Genomic DNA, 20,691 nt, shown 5'->3' with positions numbered 1-20,691 from the left:
ATGGTTTACTGCCTCCTCTTGAATGATGTTTTCCATAAGTTAACCAGTTATGGGTTTCAAGCCAGTTGGGCACTGATTAATGGGCAGGGACATTTTTGAAAATTATTACACTGGCAAACTTCCAATCCTTTAGCAGATGACTTACTGAAAAGTGCAGTTAAGGGCTTAACCATCAAATTAGCTTTCATTATTATTAGATGAAATGTATCATGACTTACTGTTGTACTTACTTTCATTTTGTTTGATATTATATTATTTTTTATTTTTATTTATTTATTTTTTTTGCTTTGTCGCTGTCTCCCGCGTTTGCGAGGTAGCGCAAGGAAACAGACGAAAGAAATGGCCCAACCCACCCCCATACACATGTATATACATACGTCCACACACGCAAATATACACACCTACACAGCTTTCCATGGTTTACCCCAGACGCTTCACATGCCCTGATTCAGTCCACTGACAGCACGTCAACCCCAGTATACCACATCGCTCCAATTCACTCTATTCCTTGCCCTCCTTTCACCCTCCTGCATGTTCAGGCCCCGATCACACAAAATCTTTTTCACTCCATCTTTCCACATCCAATTTGGTCTCCCTCTTCTCGTTCCCTCCACCTCCGACACATATATCCTCTTGGTCAATCTTTCCTCACTCATTCTCTCCATGTGCCCAAACCACTTCAAAACACCCTCTTTTGCTCTCTCAACCACGCTCTTTTTATTTCCACACATCTCTCTTACCCTTACGTTACTTACTCGATCAAACCACTTCACACCACACATTGTCCTCAAACATCTCATTTTCAGCACATCCATCCTCCTGCGCACAACTCTATCCATAGCCCACGCCTCACAACCATACAACATTGTTGGAACCACCATTCCTTCAAACATACCCATTTTTGCTTTCCGAGATAATGTTCTCGACTTCCACACATTCTTCAAGGCTCCCAGAATTTTCGCCCCCTCCCCCACCCTATGATCCACTTCCGCGTCCATGGTTCCATCCGCTGCTAGATCCACTCCCAGATATCTAAAACACTTCACTTCCTCCAGTTTTTCTCCATTCAAACTCACCTCCCAATTGACTTGACCCACAACCCTACTGTACCTAATAACCTTGCTCTTATTCACATTTACTCTTAACTTTCTTCTTTCACACACTTTACCAAACTCAGTCACCAGCTTCTGCAGTTTCTCACATGAATCAGCCACCAGCGCTGTATCATCAGCGAACAACAACTGACTCACTTCCCAAGCTCTCTCATCCCCAACAGACTTCATACTTGCCCCTCTTTCCAAAACTCTTGCATTCACCTCCCTAACAACCCCATCCATAAACAAATTAAACAACCATGGAGACATCACATACCCCTGCCGCAAAGCTACATTCACTGAGAACCAATCACTTTCCTCTCTTCCTACACGTACACATGCCTTACATCCTCGATAAAAACTTTTCACTGCTTCTAACAACTTGCCTCAAACACCATATATTCTTAATACCTTCCACAGAGCATCCCTATCAACTCTATCATATGCCTTCTCCAGATCCATAAATGCTACATACAAATCCATTTGCTTTTCTAAGTATTTCTCACATACATTCTTCAAAGCAAACACCTGATCCACACATCCTCTACCACTTCTGAAACCACACTGCTCTTCCCCAATCTGATGCTCTGTACGTGCCTTCACCCTCTCAATCAAAACCCTCCCATATAATTTACCAGGAATACTCAACAAACTTATACCTCTGTAATCTGAGCACTCACTCTTATTCCCTTTGCCTTTGTACAATGGCACTATGCACGCATTCCGCCAATCCTCAGGCACCTCACCATGAGTCATACATACATTAAATAACCTTACCAACCAGTCAACAATACAGTCACCTCCTTTTTTAATAAATTCCACTGCAGTACCATCCAAACCTGCTGCCTTGCCGGCTTTCATCTTCCGCAAAGCTTTTACTACCTCTTCTCTGTTTACCAAATCATTTTCCCTAACCCTCTCACTTTGCACACCACCTCGACCAAAACACCCTATATCTGCCACTCTATCATCAAACACATTCAACAAACCTTCAAAATACTCACTCTATCTCCTTCTCACATCACCACTACTTGTTATCACCTCCCCATTTGCGCCCTTCACTGAAGTTCCCATTTGCTCCCTTGTCTTATGCACTTTATTTACCTCCTTCCAGAACATCTTTTTATTCTCCCTAAAATTTAATGATACTCTCTCACCCCAACTCTCATTTGCCCTTTTTTTCACCTCTTGCACCTTTCTCTTGACCTCCTGTCTCTTTCTTTTATACATCTCCCACTCAATTTCATTTTTTCCCTTCAAAAATCGTCAAAATGCCTCTCTCTTCTCTTTCACTAATACTCTTACTTCTTCATCCCACCACTCACTACCCTTTCTAATCAACCCACCTCCCACTCTTCTCATGCCACAAGCATCTTTTGCGCAATCCATCACTGATTCCCTAAATACATCCCATTCCTCCCCCACTCCCCGTACTTCCATTGTTCTCACCTTTTTCCATTCTGTACTCAGTCTCTCCTGGTACTTCCTCACACAAGTCTCCTTCCCAAGCTCACTTACTCTCACCACCCTCTTCACCCCAACATTCACTCTTCTTTTCTGAGAACCCATACAAATCTTCACCTTAGCCTCCACAAGATAATGATCAGACATCCCTCCAGTTGCACCTCTCAGCACATTAACATCCAAAAGTCTCTCTTTCGCACGCCTGTCAGTTAACACGTAATCCAATGAAGCTCTCTGGCCATCTCTCCTACTTACATAAGTATACTTATGTATATCTCGCTTTTTAAACCAGGTATTCCCAATCATCAGTCCTTTTTCAGCACATAAATCTACAAGCTCTTCACCATTTCCATTTACAACACTGAACACCCCATGTATACCAATTATTCCCTCAACTGCCACATTACTCACCTTTGCATTCAAATCACCCATCACTGTAACCCGGTCTCGTTCATCAAAACCACTAACACACTCATTCAGCTGCTCCCAAAACACTTGCCTCTCATGATCTTTTTTATATTTATTTATTTATTATGCTTTGTCGCTGTCTCCTGCGTTTGCGAGGTAGCGCAAGGAAACAGACGAAAGAAATGGCCCAACCCACCCCCATACACATGTATATACATACACGTCCACACACGCAAATATACATACCTATACATCTCAATGTACACATATATATATACACACACAGACACATACATATATACCCATGCACACAATTCACACTGTCTGCCTTTATTTATTTCCATCGCCACCTCGCCACACATGGAATACCATCCCCCTCCCCCCTCATGTGTGCGAGGTAGCGCTAGGAAAAGACAACAAAGGCCCTATTCGTTCACACTCAGTCTCTAGCTGTCATGCAATAATGCCCGAAACCACAGCTCCCTTTCCACATCCAGGCCCCACACAACTTTCCATTGTTTACCCCAGACACTTCACATGCCCTGATTCAATCCACTGACAGCATGTCAACCCCGGTATACCACATCGATCCAATTCACTCTATTCCTTGCCCGCCTTTCACCCTCCTGCATGTTCAGGCCCCGATCACTCAAAATCTTTTTCACTCCATCTTTCCACCTCCAATTTGGTCTCCCACTTCTTCTCGTTCCCTCCACCTCCGACACACATAATCTTTTGGTCAATCTTTCCTCACTTATCCTCTCCATGTGCCCAAACCATTTCAAAACACCCTCTTCTGCTCTCTCAACCACGCTCTTTTTATTTCCACACATCTCTCTTACCCTTACATTACTTACTCGATCAAACCACCTCACACCACACATTGTCCTCAAACATCTCATTTCCAGCACATCCACCCTCCTGCGCACAACTCTATCCATAGCCCACGCCTCGCAACCATACAACATTGTTGGAACCACTATTCCTTCAAACATACCCATTTTTGCTTTCCGAGATAATGTTCTCGACTTCCAACATTCTTCAAGGCTCCCAGGATTTTCGCCCCCTCCCACACCCTATGATTCACTTCCGCTTCCATGGTTCCATCCGCTGCCAGATCCACTCCCAGATATCTAAAACACTTTACTTCCTCCAGTTTTGCTCCATTCAAACTTACCTCCCACTTGACTTGTCCCTCAACCCTACTGTACCTAATAACCTTGCTCTTATTCACATTTACTCTCAGCTTTCTTCTTTCACACACTTTACCAAACTCAGTCATCAGCTTCTGCAGTCTTTCACCTGAATCAGCCACCAGCACTGTATCATGAGCGAACAACAACTGACTCACTTCCCAAACCCTCTCATCCACAACATACTTACCCCTCTCTCCAAAACTCTTGCATTCACCTCCTTAACGACCCCATCCATAGACAAATTAAACAACCATGGAGACATCATGCACCCCTGCCACAAACCGACTCACTGAGAACCAATCACTTTCCTCTCTTCCTATTTGTACACATGCCTTATGTACCTTTTGTTTGATATTGACAATATTTAATAAATGTTCTTGTCTGCAAGCAGTAGGACTAGATTTGGAAAATGAGCTTTGACTTCATTGGAAAATACAAAATAGAAAATCTTTTAAGATCTGTGCTATGTCTTTGTTGTCTTGGCTAATAATTTTTCTGTCGTTAAACCTTTAGTGTCATGTAAATGATGAAACGTTGACTACAATCTAAATCCACACGAAAAGTCTTCAGATGTTTTGTTTCCCATTTTAGCTCTTATGGTACGTCCTTCTTCCCTTGAACAACTCAGCTGTGTATTTTTCTTCCTCCTTTCATCTTTCCTTCTTCATATGACATTTCTTTCATGAGTCATGTCTATAAACATCTACAGATCCCCGATTGATTTGTAATTTTCTTCTCTTTTACTCTCTTTCAGTCACCAAAGGTGACCTGCAGTTTCAGAGTTTCAGCATGTTTTGTGCATGCAATGATATGGTCACTTTAAAGAAAAATAGTCTTGGCCCATTTGATAAAGGACAGTATTTTTGGTGCATTTTGTATTAATTACTGGTTTTCTAAGATTACAGAATCACAGACTTTGTCATTCGACATAAGATAGATACTAATGATAGATTTTTGTTTTAGTATGTGGACCCTAGTGATTCTGGCAAATTGAAGCAGGCAGAGCTACTGGTGATAGATGAAGCTGCTGCTATTCCTCTCACCTATGTCAGGTCTTTGATTGGTTCTTACACTGTCATCATGGCATCTACAGTCAATGGGTATGTATTGAAGTCAATTTTTACTTTGTCATATGCTTTGTCTCATCTCTCATCGACCATATTTCACTGTATGTGCAAGGGGCCCTCGCTTAACAATGGGGCTATGTCCTTTGAGATCAGTCATTATAGCAGAATGTCATTTTATGCATCATTGAAACGCATCACATAGGATTACATTCCTGACCAAAAATTTGTCTCTCGTGAGACCTTACATAAACTGTTAATGGGGAGGACTAGTATGTTGGGTGAGAGGCACGCAAGGAATAGAATGAATTGGAACAGTTTGGTATACCAGGGTTGATGTGTTGTCAGTGGAATGAACCAGGGCATGTGAAGCGTATGGGGTAAACCATGGAAAGTTCTGTGGGGCCTGGATGTGGATAGGGAGCTGTGGTTTTGATGCATTACACATGACAGCTAGAGGGTGAGTGTGAATGAATGAGGCCTTTTTGTCTGTTTTCCTGGCGATACCTCGCTGAAGCGAGGGTAATGATTTTGCTTCCTGTGGGGTGGGGTATCGACAGGAATGGATGAAGGCAAGCAAGTATGAATATGTATATGCATATGTCTGTACCAGGAGAGACTGTGTACAGAATGGAAAAAGGTGAAAACAAAGGACGCGAGAGGAGTGGGGGAGGAATGGGATGTATTTAGGGAAGCAGTGATGGCTTGCGCAAAAGATGCTTGTGGCATGAGAAGCGTGGGAGATTAGAAAGGGTAGTGAGTGGTGAGATGATGAAGTAAGATTATTAGTGAAAGAGAAGAAAGAGGCATTTGGACGATGTTTGCAGGGAAATGATGCAAATGACTGGGAGATGTATGAAAGAAAGAGGCAGGAGGTCAAGAGAAAGGAGCAAGAGGTGGAAAAGAGGGAAATGAGAGTTGGGGTAAGAGAGTATCATTAAATTTTAGGGAGGATAAAAAGATGTTATGGAAGGAGGTAATTAAAGTGTGTAAGAAAAGAGAACAAATGGAAATATCAGTGAAGGGGGCTAATGGGGAGGTGATAACAAGTAGTGGTGATGTGAGGAGATGGAATGAGTATTTTGAAGGTTTGTTGAATGTGTTTGATGATAGAGTGGCAGATATAGGGTGTTTTGGTTGAGGTGGTGTGCAAAGTGAGAGGGTTAGGGAAAATGATTTGGTAAACAGAGAAGAGGTAGTAAAAGCTTTGCGGAAGATGAAAGCTGGCAAGGCAGCAGGTTTGGATGGTATTGCAGTGGAATTTATTAAGAAAGGAATGACTGTGTTGTTGACTGGTTGGTAAGGTTATTTAATGTGTGTATGACTCATGGTAAGGTGCCTGAGGATTGGCAGAATGCTTGCATAATGCCATTGTACAAAGGCAAAGGGGATAAAGGTGGGCGCTCAAATTACAGGGGTATAAGTTTGTTGAGTATTCCTGAGAGGTTATATGGGAGGGTATTGATTGAGAGGGTGAAGGCATGTACAGAGCATCTGATTGGGGAAGAGCAGTGTGGTTTCAGTGGTAGTGGATGTATGGATCAGGTGTTTGCTTTGAAGAATGTATGTGAGAAATACTTAGAAAAGCAAATGGATTTGTATGTAGAATTTATGTATCTGGAGAAGGCATATGATAGAGTTGATAGAGATGCCTTGTGGAAGGTATTAAGAATATATGGTGTGGAAGGCAAGTTGTTAGAAGCAGTGAAAAGTTTTTATCGAGGATGTAAGGCATGTGTACGTGTAGGAAGAGAGGAAAGTGATTGGTTCTAAGTGAATATCGGTTTGCGTCAAGGATGCGTGATGTCTCCATGGTTGTTTGATTTGTTTATGGATGGGATTGTTAAGGAGGTAAATGCAAGAGTTTTGGAGTGAGGGGCAAGTATGCAGTCTGTTGTGGATGAAAGAGCTTGGGAAGTGAGTCAGTTGTTGTTTGCTGATGATGCAGCACTGGTGGTTGATTCGGGCGAGAAACTGCAGAAGCTGGTGACTGAGTTTGGTAAAGTGTGTGAAAGAAGAAAGCTGAGAGTAAATGTGAATAAGAGCAAGGTTATTAGGTACAGTAAGGCTGAGGGTCAAGTCAATTGGGAGGTGAGTTTGAATGGAGAAAAACTGGAGGAAGTGAAGTGTTTTAGATATCTGGGAGTGGATTTGGCAGCAATTGGAACCATGGAAGCAGAAGTGAGTCATAGAGTGAGGGAGGGGCTGAAAGTTCTGGGATTGTAGAAAAATGTGTGGAAGGCGAGAACATTATCTCGGAAAGCAAAAATGGGTGCGTTTGAAGGAATAGTGGTTCCGACAATGATATGTGGTTGTGAGGCATGGGCTATAGATAGAGTTGTGTGGAGGAGGGTGGATGTGCTGGAAATGAGATGTTTGAGGACAATATGTGGTGTGAAGTGGTTTGATCGAGTAAGTAATGAAAGGGTAAGAGAGATGTGTGGTAATAGAAAGAGTGTGGTTGAGAGAGCAGAAGAGGGTGTATTGAAATGGTTTGGTCACATGGAGAGAATGAGTGAGGAAAGATTGACCAAGAGGATATATGTGTCAGAGGTGGAGGGAACGAGGAGAAGTGGGAGACCAAATTGGAGGTGGAAAGATGGAGTGAAAAAGATTTTGAATGATTGAGGCCTGAACATGCAGGAGGGTGAAAGGCATGCATGGAATAGAGAGAATTGGAATGATGTGGTATACCAGGGTCGATGTGCAGTCAATGGATTGAACCAGGGCATGTGAAGCGTCTGGGGTAAACCATGGAAAGCTGTCATGTATAATGCACCGAAACCACAGCTCCCTTTCCACATCCAGGCCCCACAAAACTTTCCATGGTTTACCCCAGACGCTTCACATGCCCTGGTTCAATCCATTGACTGCACATCGACCCTGGTATACCACATCATTCCAATTCTCTCTATTCCATGCATGCCTTTCACCCTCCTGCATGTTCAGGCCTCAATCATTCAAAATCTTTTTCACTCCATCTTTCCACCTCCAATTTGGTCTCCCACTTCTCCTCGTTCCCTCCACCTCTGACACATATATACTCTTTGTCAATCTTTCCTCACTCATTCTCTCCATGTGACCAAACCATATCAAAACACCCTCTTCTGGTCTCTCAACCACACTCTTTTTTTTACCACACAGCTCTCTTACCCTTTCATTACTTACTTGATCAAACCACCTCACACCACATATTGTCCTCAAACATCTCATTTCCAACACATCCACCCTCCTCTGCACAACTTTCTCTATAGCCCATGCCTTGCAACCATATAACATTGCTGGAACCACTATTCCTTCAAACATACACATTTTAGCTTTCTGGGATAATATTCTCGCCTTCCACACATTTTTCAACGCTCCCAGAACTTTTGCCCTGTCCCCCACCCTGTGACTTACTTACACTTCCATGGTTTCATCCGCTGCCAAATCCACTCCCAGATATCTAAAACACTTCGCTTTCTCTAGTTTTTCTCCATTCAAACTTACCTCCCAATTGACTTGACCCTCAACCCTACTGTACCTAATAATCTTGCTCTTATTCACATTTACCCTCAGCTATCTTCTTTCACACACTTTACCAAACTCAGTCAGCAGCTTCTGCAGTTTCTCACCCAAATCAGCCACCAGTGCTGTATCATCAGCGAACAACAACTGACTCACTTCCCAAGCTCTCTCATCCACAACAGACTGCATACTTGCCCCTCTCTCCAAAACTCTTGCATTCACCTCCCTAACAACCCCATCCATAAACAAATTAAACAACCATGGAGACATCATGCACCTCTGCCGCAAACCAAGACTCACTTAGAACCAATCACTTTTCTCTCTTCCTACTCGTACACATGCCTTACATCCTTGATAAAAACTTTTCACTTCTTATAAGAACTTGCCTCCCACACCATATATTCTTGATACCTTCCACAAAGCATCTCTATCACCTCTTATCATATTTCTTTTCCAGATCCATAAATACTACATACAAATCCATTTGCTTTTCTAAGTATTTCTCACATACATTCTTCAAAGCAAACACCTGATCCACACATCCTCTACTGCTTCTGAAACCATGCTGCTCTTCCCCAGTCTGATGCTCGGTACCTGCCTTCACCCTCTCAATCAATGCCCTCCTATATGATTTCCCAGGAATACTCAACCAACTTATACCTCTGTAATTTGAGCATTCACCTTTATCCCCTTTGCATTTGTACAATGGCACTATGCATGCATTCCGCCAATCCTCAGGCACCTCACCATAAGTTATACGCACAACATTAAATATCCTTACTTTACCAGTCAGCAACACAGTCACCCCCTTTTTTTAATAAATTCCACTGCAATACCATCCAAGCCCACTGCCGTGCTGGCTTTCATCTTCCGCAAAGCTTTTACTACCTCTTCTCTGTTTACCAAATTATTCTCCCTAATCCTCTTACTTCGCACACCACCTCAACCAAAACATCCTATATCTGCCACTCTATCATCAAACACATTCAACAAACCTTCAAAATACTCACTCCATCTCCTTCTCACTTCATCACTACTTGCTATTACCTTCCATTGGCCACCTTCACCGATGTTCCCATTTGTTCTTTTGTCTTTTGCACTTTATTTACCTCCTTCCAAAACATCTTTTTATTCTCCCTAAAATCTAATGACTCTCACCCCAACTCTCATTTGCCCTCTATTTCACCTCTTGCACCTTTCTCTTGACCTCCTGCCACTTTCTTTTATACCTTTCCCAGTCGTTTGCATTACTTCCCAGCAAAAATTGCCCAAACATGCATATATACATAAACATGTATTTATACATAAATAGAAATAGTGAAGAGCTTGTAGATTTATGTACTGAAAAAGGACTGGTGGTTGGGAATACCTGGTTTGAAAATACTCACTCCATCTCCTCACATCACCACTACTTGTTATCACCTCCCCATTATCCCCCTTCACCAATGTTTCCATTTGTTGTCTTTTCTTATGCACATTATTTACCTCCTTCCAAAACATCTTTTTATTCTCCTAAAATTTAATGATACTCTCACCCCAACTCTCCTTTGCCCTCTTTTTCACCTCTTGCACCTTTCTCTTGACCTCCTGCCTCTTTCTTTTATACATCTACCAGTATTTGCATTATTTCCCTGCAAAACTCATCCAAATGCCACTCTCTTCTCTTTCATTAATGATCTTACCTCTTTATCCTACCACTCATTACCCTTTTTAATCTGTCCACCTCCCATGCTTCTCATGCCACAAGCATCCCTTGCGCAAGCCATCACTGCTTCCCTAGATACATCCCATTCCTCCCTCACTCCCCTAAACGTCCTTTGTTCTCACCTTTTTCCATTCTGCACTCAGTCTCTCCTGATACTTCCTCACACAAGTCACCTTCCCAAGCTCACTTACTCTCACCACTCTCTTCACCCCAACATTCTCTCTTCTTTGCTGAAAACCCCTACAAATCTTCACCTTAGCCTCCTCAAGATAATGATCAGACATCCCTCCAATTGCACCTCTCAGCACATTAACATCCAAAAGTCTCTCTTTTGCGCGCCTATCAATTAACACGTAATCCAATAGGGCTTTCTGGCCATCTCTCCTACTTATACATGTATACATATGTATATCTTTCTTTTTAAACCAGGTATTCCCAACCACCAGTCCTTTTTTAGCACATAAATCTACAAGCTCTTCACCATTTCCATTTATGTATATATACATGTTTATGTAGATGTACATGCTTGGGTGAGTTTTGCTGAGAAGTAATGCAAATGACTGGGAAAGGTATAAAAGAAAGTGGCAGGAGGTCAAGAGAAAGGTGCAAGAGGTGAAATAGAGGGCAAATGAGATTTTAGGTGAGAGTCATTAGATTTTAGGTAGAATAAAAAGATGTTTTGGAGGGAGGTAAATAAAGTGCGAAAGACAAGAGAACAAATGGGAACATCGGTGAAGGTGGCCAATGGGAGGTAATAGCAAGTAGTGATGAAGTGAGAAGGAGATGGCGTGAATATTTTGAAGGTTTGTCGAATGTGTTTGATGATAGAGTGGCAGATGTAGGGTGTTTTGGTTGGGATGGAGTGCAAAGTGAGAGGGTCAGGGAGAATGGTTTGTAGAACAGAGAAGAGGTAGTAAAAGCCTTGCGGATGATGGAAGCCGGCAAGGTGGCAGGTTTGGATGGTATTGCTGTGGAATTTATTAAAATAGGGGGTGACTGTGTTGTTGATTGGTTGGTAAGGATATTCATTGTATGTATGGATCATGGTGAAGTGCCTGAGGATTGGAAGAATGCATGCATCGTCCCACTGTACAAAGGCAAGGGATAAAGATGAGTGTTCAGATTACATAGGAGTAAGTTTTTTGAGTATTCCTGGGAAATTATTTGGGACGGTATTGATTGAAATGGTAAAGTCATGTACAGAGCATCAGATTGGGGAAGAGCAGTGTGGTTTCAGAAGTGGTAGTAGATGTGTGGATCAAGTGTTTGCTTTGAAAAATGTATGTGAGAAATACTTAGAAAAACTGATGGATTTGTACGTTTCATTTATGGGTCTGGAGAAGGCGTATGATAGGGTGGATAGAGATGCTGTGTGGAAGTTTGTAAGAGTATATGGTGATATGATAGGATGGATAGAGATGCTTTGTGGAAGGTTTTAAGAGTATATGGTGTGGGAGGTAAGTTGTTAGAAGCAGTGAAAAGTTTTTACCAAGGATGTAAGGCATGTGCACCAATAGGAAGGGAGGAAAGTGATTGGTTCCTAATAACCCAGTAACCTTGCTATTATTTGCATTTACTCTCAACTTTCTTCTTTCACACACTTTACCAAACTCAGTGACCAGCTTCTGCAGTTTCTCACCTGAATCAGCCACCAGTGCTGTATCATCAGAGAACAACTGACACTTCCCATACCCTCTCATCCAGAACAGACTGTATACTTGCCCCTCTCTGCGAAACTCTTGCATTCACCTCCCTAACCACCCCATCCATAAACAAATTAAACAACCATGAAAACAGATGAAAGAATGGTCCAACCCACCCACATACACATGTATGTACATAAATGCTTGCGCAAGCTCATATACATACCAATACATTTCAACGTATACATACCTATATATACACAGGCATATACATATGTTTGTTGAGTATTCCTGGTAAATTATATGGGAGGGTATTGATTGAGAGGGTGAAGGCATGTACAGAGCATCAGATTGGGGAAGAGCAGTGTGGTTTCAGAAGTGGTAGAGGATGTGTGGATCAGGTGTTTGCTTTGAAGAATGTATGTGAGAAATACTTAGAAAAGCAAATGGATTTGTATGTAGCATTTATGGATCTGGAGAAGGCATATGATAGAGTTGATAGAGATGCTCTGTGGAAGGTATTAAGAATATATGGTGTGGGAGGAAAGTTGTTAGAAGCAGTGAAAAGTTTTTACCGAGGATGTAAGGCATGTGTACGTGTAGGAAGAGAGGAAAGTGATTGGTTCTCAGTGAATGTAGGTTTGCGGCAGGGGTGTGTGATGTCTCCATGGTTGTTTAATTTGTTTATGGATGGGGTTGTTAGGGAGGTGAATGCAAGAGTTTTGGAAAGAGGGGCAAGTATGAAGTCTGTTGGGGATGAGAGAGCTTGGGAAGTGAGTCAGTTGTTGTTCGCTGATGATACAGCGCTGATGGCTGATTCATGTGAGAAACTGCAGAAGCTGGTGACTGAGTTTGGTAAAGTGTGTGAAAGAAGAAAGTTAAGAGTAAATGTGAATAAGAGCAAGGTTATTAGGTACAGTAGGGTTGAGGGTCAAGTCAATTGGGAGGTGAGTTTGAATGGAGAAAAACTGGAGGAAGTGAAGTGTTTTAGATATCTGGGAGTGGATCTGGCAGTGGATGGAACCATGGAAGTGGAAGTGGATCATAGGGTGGGGGAGGAGGGGGCGAAAATTCTGGGAGCCTTGAAGAATGTGTAGAAGTCGAGAACATTATCTCGGAAAGCAAAAATGGGTATGTTTGAAGGAATAGTGGTTCCAACAATGTTGTATGGTTGCGAGGCGTGGGCTATGGATAGAGTTGTGCGCAGGAGGATGGATGTGCTGGAAATGAGATGTTTGAGGACAATGTGTGGTGTGAGGTGGTTTGTTCGAGTAAGTAACGTAAGGGTAAGAGAGATGTGTGGAAATAAAAAGAGCGTGGTTGAGAGAGCAGAAGAGGGTGTTTTGAAATGGTTTGGGCACATGGAGAGAATGAGTGAGGAAAGATTGACCAAGAGGATATATGTGTCGGAGGTGGAGGGAACGAGGAGAAGAGGGAGACCAAATTGGAGGTGGAAAGATGGAGTGAAAAAGATTTTGTGTGATTGGGGCCTGAACATGCAGGAGGGTGAAAGGAGGGCAAGGAATAGAGTGAATTGGAGCGATGTGGTATACCGGGGTTGATGTGCTGTCAGTGGATTGAATCAGGGCATGTGAAGCGTCTGGGGTGGAAAGCTGTGTAGGTATGTATATTTGCGTGTGTGGACGTATGTATATACATGTGTATGGGGGTGGGTTGGGCCATTTCTTTCGTCTGTTTCCTTGCGCTACCTCGCAAACGCGGGAGACCGACAAAGCAAAAAAAAAAAAAAAAATATATACATATGTGCACATGTACATATTCATACTTACTGCCTTCATCCATTCCCGTCGCCACCCCACCATACATGAAACAGCACCCCTCTCCTCCACACGCGTGCATGCGAGAGGTAGCACTCGGAAAAACAACAAAGGCCACATTCGTTCAGACTCAGTCTCTAGCTGTCATGTGTAATGTACCAAAACCACAGCTCCCTTTCCATATCCAGGCCCCACAAAACTTTCCAAGATTTACCCCAGACGCTTCACACCCCAGGTTCAATCCATTGAGGGCACGTTGACCCTGGTATACCACATCGGTCCAGTTCACTCTATTCCATACATGCCTTTCCACCTCCTGTATGATCAGGCCCCGATCGCTCAAAACTTTTTTCTCTCCATCCTTCCGCCTCCAATTTGGTCTCCCTTTTCTCCTTGTTCCCTCTACCTCTGATACATATGTCTTCTTTGTTAATCTTTCCTCACTCATTCTCTCCATGCGACCAAATCATGTCAATACACCCTCTTCTGCTCTCTCAACCATATTCTTTTTGATATAACACATCTCTCACTCTTTCTTTACTTACTCAATCAAACCACCTCACTCCTCATAGTGTCCTCAGACATTTCATTTCCAACACATCCACCCTCCTCTGCACAACCCTATCTATAGCCCATGCCTCACAGCCATATAACATTGTTGGAACCATTATTCCTTCAAACATACCCATTTTTGCTTTCCGAGATAACTTTCTTGCCTTTCACACATTCTTCAACGCTCCTAGAACTTTCACCCCCTCCCGCACCCTGTGCTTCACTTCCGCTTCCATGGTTCCATCGTCTGCTAAATCCTCTCCCAGATATCTAAAACACTTCTTTTCCTCCAGTTTTTCTCCATTCAAACTTACCTTTCAATTAACTTGTCCCTCAACCTTACTGAACCTAATAACCTTGCTCTTATTCACATTTACTCTCAGCTCTCTTCTTTCACACACTTTACCAAACTCAGTCACCGGCCTCTGCAGTTTCTCATGCAATTCAGCCACCAGTGCTGTATCATCAGCGAACAACAACTGACTCACTTCCTAAGCCCCCTCATCCACAACAGACTGCATACTTGCCCCTCTCTCCAAAACTCTTGCATTCACCTCCCTAATAACCGCATCCATAAACAAAGTAAACAACCATTGAGACATCAAGCACCCCTGCTGCAAACCTACACACTTGGAACCAATCACTTTCCTCCCTTCCTACTCATACACATGCCTTACATCTTTGGTAAAAACTTTTCACTGCTTCTGGCAACTTACCTCCCACACCATATATTCTTAATACCTTCCACAAAGCATCTCTATCAACTCTATCCTATGCCTTCTCCAAATCCTTAAATGCTACATGCAAATCCATCTGTTTTTCTAAGTATGTCTCACATATATTCTTCAAAGCAAACACCTTATCCACTTCTGAAACCACACTGCTCTTCCCCAGTCTAATGCTCTGTATATGCCTTTATCCCTTCAGTTAATGCCCTCCCATATAATTTTCCAGGAATAGTCAACAAACTTATACCTCTGTAATTTGAATACTCACCTTTATCCCCTCTGCTTTTGTACAATGGTGCTATGTATGCATTCTGCCAATCCTCAGGCACTTCACCATGAACCAAACGTACATTGAATATCCTTACCAACCAGTCAACAACACAGTCACCCCCTTTTTTTAATAAATTCCTCTGCAATACCATCCAAACCCATCGCCTTGCTGGCTTTCATCTCCCGCAAAGCTTTCACTACCTCTTCTCTGTTTATAAAACCATTCTCCCTGACCCCTCTTACTTCGCACACCACCTCGACCAAAACACACCTATATCTGCCACTCTATCATCAAACACCTTCAACAAACCCTCAAAATACTCTCTCCATCTCCTTCTCACTTCGTCACTACTTGTTATTACCTCCCCATTATCCCCCTTCATCGATGTTCCCATTCTCTTGTCTTATGCACTTTATTTACCTCCTTCTAAAATATCTTTTTATTCTCCCTAAAATTTAATGATACTCTGTCACCCCAACTCTCATGTTTCTCTTGACCTCCTGCCGTTTTCTTTTATACATCTCTCAGTCATTTGCACTACTTCCCCGCAAAAATCATCCAAACGCCTCTCTCTTCTCTTTCACTGACAATCTTACTTCTTCATCCTACCACTCAGTACCCTTTTTAATCTGTCCACCTCCCACCTTTCTCATGCCACAAGCATCTTTTGCACAAGCCATCACTGCTTCCCTAAATACATCCCATTCCTCCTCCACTCCCCTTACATCATTTGCTCTCACCTTTTTCTATTCTGCACTCAATCTCTCTTGGTACTTCCTCACACAAGTCTCCTTTCCAAGCTCACTTACTTTCACCACTCTCTTCACCCCATCATTCTCTCTTCTTTTCTGAAAATCTCTACAGATCTTCATCTTTGCCTCCACAAGATAATGATCAGACATCCCTCCTGTTGCCCATCTCAGCTCATTAACATCCAAAGTCTCTCTTTTGCGCGCCTATCAATTAACACATAATCCAATAACGCTCTCCGGCCATCTCTCGTACTTACATACATATACTTATGTAGATCTTTCTCTTTAAACCAGATATTCCCAGTCACCAGTCCTTTTTCAGCACACAAACCTACAAGCTGTTCACCATTTCCATTTACAACACTGAACACCCCATGTACACTAATTATACCCTCAGCTGCCACATTACTCACCTTTGCATTTCAATCGCCTATCACTATATCCAGGTTTCATGCATCAAAGCTGCTAACACACTCACTCAGCTGCTCCCAAAACTATTGCCTTTCATAATTTTCTTCTCATGACCAGTTGCATAGGCACCAATAATCACCCATCTCTCTCCATCCACTTTCAGTTTTACTCATGAAAGACCTGTTTTTTGAAACGTACCTGGTCATAGTTATTGGGAAAGATATGAGAGGGTAGAGAGTTCCAAAGCTTGGACGTGTGGGGAAAGAAGCTGTTGTCAAAACGGCATACCCTTGGTCACATAAAAATCATGTGACAGCAGCTTCCCAAGTATTGGATGGTCTAGCAAGTGGTGTGGGCACACAAGAAGTCACAGCATAGGGCAAGAGGGTCAAGTTGGAAGTTAGCCTGGGATAGTTTATATGTTGGACCGCTTTCGACTCAACTCTGTTGAGCAAGGATACAAAGCTAGAACCACCCCAAATGGGAGAGTATTATTCCATAAAAGGATGAATGAATCCCTTGTATAAATGGAGCAGCTGTTCAGAAGGGAAGTGTTGAGTTGTCAGTATATTAGTGCATTGGATTATTTATGGAGCAGAAGAAATCTTTGAAAAAAGGAGCAAAAGTGTAGGTGACAGGACAGGACCTTGAGGAACACTGCTGTTGATTGAAGAAGGGGAGATGCTGATCCATCAACAACCACAGAGAGATCAGCTGGAGAGCAAGCTAAGTATGGAGAAAAGTGAGAGAGGGAAGCCAAGAGAGGGGAGTTTAGAGAAGAGACCCTAATGCTAAACCCTGTCAGAATCCTTAGATATGACAAAGGAAACTACATAAGACTCTCCAAAATCTTTCAGGGATGATGACCAAACATTAGTAAGATAGGAAAGAGTATTTCCAGTGGATCTTGCCTTACAGAAGCCTACTGGTAATCAGAGAGAAGACTGAGTTTCGAGGTGTTTAAGGAGATGGGAGTTGAGGAGGGATTCAAAGACTTAGGAAATGGTAGATGTCAAAGCAATAGGACGATAGTTGGAGTGGTCAAAACGGATACTCTTCTTAGGGATGGGATGTATTAATGTGTGTTTCCAAGAAGAGGAAAAAGTTTGGGTTTTTAAGCAGAAATGGAACAGTCTAGCAAGCTCAGGTGCAAGTTCAGAGGCACACTCTTTCACAGGGAGGGATGCCATCAGGACCATAAACCTTGCTTGTGTTCCAAGAAAGAAGCGGTTTTTGGATAGTCCGAGAAGAGATTACGGGAAGAGGCATAGGATTAGTAAGAGGAACATCAGTGGGTGAAGGAATGTTAAAGTCATCTAAGGTGGAGTTAGAGGAGAAGTAGAAACCAGAGATTTATTTTGTCAGTGGGAGTGATAGCTATAGTACCATCAGGACGGAAAAGTGAAGGAAAGGTAGAGTGACAGAAGTCGTTAGAGGTGCCCTAAGCTAAAGACCAGAAAGACCTTTCATTTGATGATGGAGAATTTATCGCACCTCCTTTGAGTAAAGAAATGCTTCGCCTCATGGATAGCGTGCTTGCTGCGATTATGGGCAGCAATAAAAGCTGAATAGGAACCAGAGAAGGAGAGTTTTCCAAGCCCGATATGCCTGATCCCTTGTCTAAATGGCCTCAGAACAGGAATGGTTGACCATGGGTTAGAAGAAAAGGTCATCTTGAAGGAAGAATTGATAAAATGCTTCCATTCCCACAAGAATGGCCTCTGCCATGCTTTTGGCAGAGACAAAAGCATAATCACATAAGAGAGTAATTTACCCAAAGAAAGTCAGAAAAGAAGTTAAGTTATTCCAATCAACTTTGTTGAGGCTCCATTATTTAAACTTAGAAGGGGCTGCTGGAGGGGGAAGTGCTGTTTGAATAGATACATTCATGGGAGTGTGATCAGATGAACCAATTGGAGGCGAGATAGTGTATGTACAACAGGATGGACTAGAGTTGAAAAACAAATCAAGAATATTAGGAGAGTGGTCACAGTGGTTAAGTATATAATTAGGATGGGAGGTAATTTGCTCTAAATCACTGGAATGGAGAACGTGAGGGCTTCAATCCTTCCATTATCCATATGGGAGGAATTCGACCATTCCCTATGGTGAACTTTGAAATCCTCAAGGTAGAGGATTTTGTGGCTTACGGGTGAAAGGATGTTAAAGTCTTGTGGCAGGAGTTTAGATACTCGAAGAAGGATATAAAATTTGTTGAATTAGGAGAGCAGTAGGTGAAACAGAGGAAAAGTGTGGTAGTAGGGAGACAGACCTTGAGCCACATAACATCAGAGTTTGGAGACTCAAGTTCCTTGAGGCATGCAAGAGAAGTATTTTTGTTTCATGCATGCTCGCCCTTTCCCATGTGAGTGAGGTAGTGTCAGGAACAGATGACTAAGACTCAAGAAAAATTCCTTGTGTGGCACCTTGCTCTGTTCCTTTTTTTGGAAAGTAATACACATGGAGAGAATGAGTGAGGAAGGATTGACCAAGAGGATATATGTGTCGGAGGTGGAGGGAACGAGAAGTGGGAGACCAAATTGGAGGTGGAAAGATGGAGTGAAAAAGATTTTGAGTGATCGGGGCCTGAACATGCAGGAGGGTGAAAGGAGTGCAAGGAATAGAGTGAATTGGATCGATGTGGTATACCGGGGTCGATGTGCTGTCAATGGATTGAATCAGGGCATGTGAAGGGTCTGGGGTAAACCATGGAAAGTTGTGTGGGGCCTGGATGTGGAAAGGGAGCTGTGGTTTCGGGCATTATTGCATGACAGCTAGAGACTGAGTGTGAATGAATGGGGCCTTTGTTGTCTTTTCCTCGCGCTACCTCGCACACATGAGGGGGGAGGGGGATGTTATTCCATGTGTGGCAAGGTGGCGATGGGAATGAATAAAGGCAGACAGTGTAAATTGTGTGCATGTGTATATATGTATGTGTCTGTGTGTGTATATATATGTGTACATTGAGATGTATGGGTATGTATATTTGCGTGTGTGGACGTGTATGTATATACATGTGCATGGGTGTGGGTTGGGCCATTTCTTTCGTCTGTTTCCTTGTGCTACCTTGCAAACGCGGGAGACAGCGACAAAGCAAAATAATGATAAAAAAAATACACGAAGGGAGTATTTCCAGCCACCCACTTCCACCCCTTTTAGTCGCTTTCTACGACACACAGGGAATCCATGGGCAGTATTCTCTCTCCCCTATCCTCAACGAGATAATAGTTTTAGTAAAAAAAAAAAAAAAAAAAAAAAAAAAAAAACTAGGCTCCCCATTGTCCTAATATTGGAAACAAATATTTAATGTATGTTGCGTCCCATGAACTTTATGGAAGAAACTTTGAACTATATTTTATTTTATAATTCTATGTGTTCCCTCATAGGGAATAGGTGGAGGAGGAAATTACCCCGTATTACCTCTCTAAGATACTTCATGTTCCTTGCAACTTCCTAGGCCTTCTTTGTGTATGACCTCACTCTCCATTCCCAGAATGTCAGGTGTCTTACCACCCTGTTCCATTCTGCTTCAGTTTATATTTTCTTTACCAGCTTCACTTCTTGAATCACTCTTGGGCCTGTATGGATTCAAATCCTGGAGAAGGCAATTGGCTCACAGTCAACCCAGCTATTCATCTTCTTCTTGGGGCTGGCCATTGAATGGGTACCTGGCATAGCCTGGCATATATTAAGCACATATTAAATGGCTATGATGAGGGTATTAAGTTGCCTGTGAAATCTTGGCTACCTTGAAAAGATAAAACATTGTCTCTGCTTGACCAGATCACTAAAGCCTCTTTCTTTTAACCTACACTTACACCAAACCTTGCGTCTTTTTCTCCCAAATTCCATGTTCCCATACATTTCACTTATACTTACTTCACCCCATCAGCTAATGCCACGAGAGCCTTTCTAATAGTTCATTTCAGTAGCCTTAATCACAGAATTTTTTTGCATTTTGTGTCCATGTTCTATAATTGTAGATTTGGATTCAGTAAACTGTGCCACCCTTTATTCCTTTTTTAACAATTGCAGTTATATTATCCTTCCATGATTTTTCCAGAAATTCACTGCCTTCCTAACGAAGACAGCACCTTCTTTGAATTCTTTAGCTACTT

General features: G+C 42.5%; 1 protein-coding gene across 1 annotated transcript in view; it reads left to right on the top strand.

Annotated features, from left to right (window-relative positions):
• The window catches only part of LOC139759055 (RNA cytidine acetyltransferase-like), a 175,190-nt gene that overhangs the window by 49,103 nt on the left and 105,396 nt on the right, over positions 1-20,691 (top strand). Inside the window, exon 8 of the mRNA XM_071680969.1 lies at positions 5,126-5,262. Within this exon, the coding sequence (XP_071537070.1) occupies positions 5,126-5,262 (137 nt within the window). The remainder of the gene's footprint in view (positions 1-5,125; positions 5,263-20,691) is intronic.

The sequence above is a fragment of the Panulirus ornatus genome, chromosome 32 (assembly GCF_036320965.1).
Source record: "Panulirus ornatus isolate Po-2019 chromosome 32, ASM3632096v1, whole genome shotgun sequence".
In the NCBI taxonomy this organism is placed as follows: domain Eukaryota; kingdom Metazoa; phylum Arthropoda; class Malacostraca; order Decapoda; family Palinuridae; genus Panulirus; species Panulirus ornatus.
The sequence above is the reverse complement of the archived record's forward strand: the minus strand, read 5'-3'. Positions and strand labels throughout refer to the sequence as shown.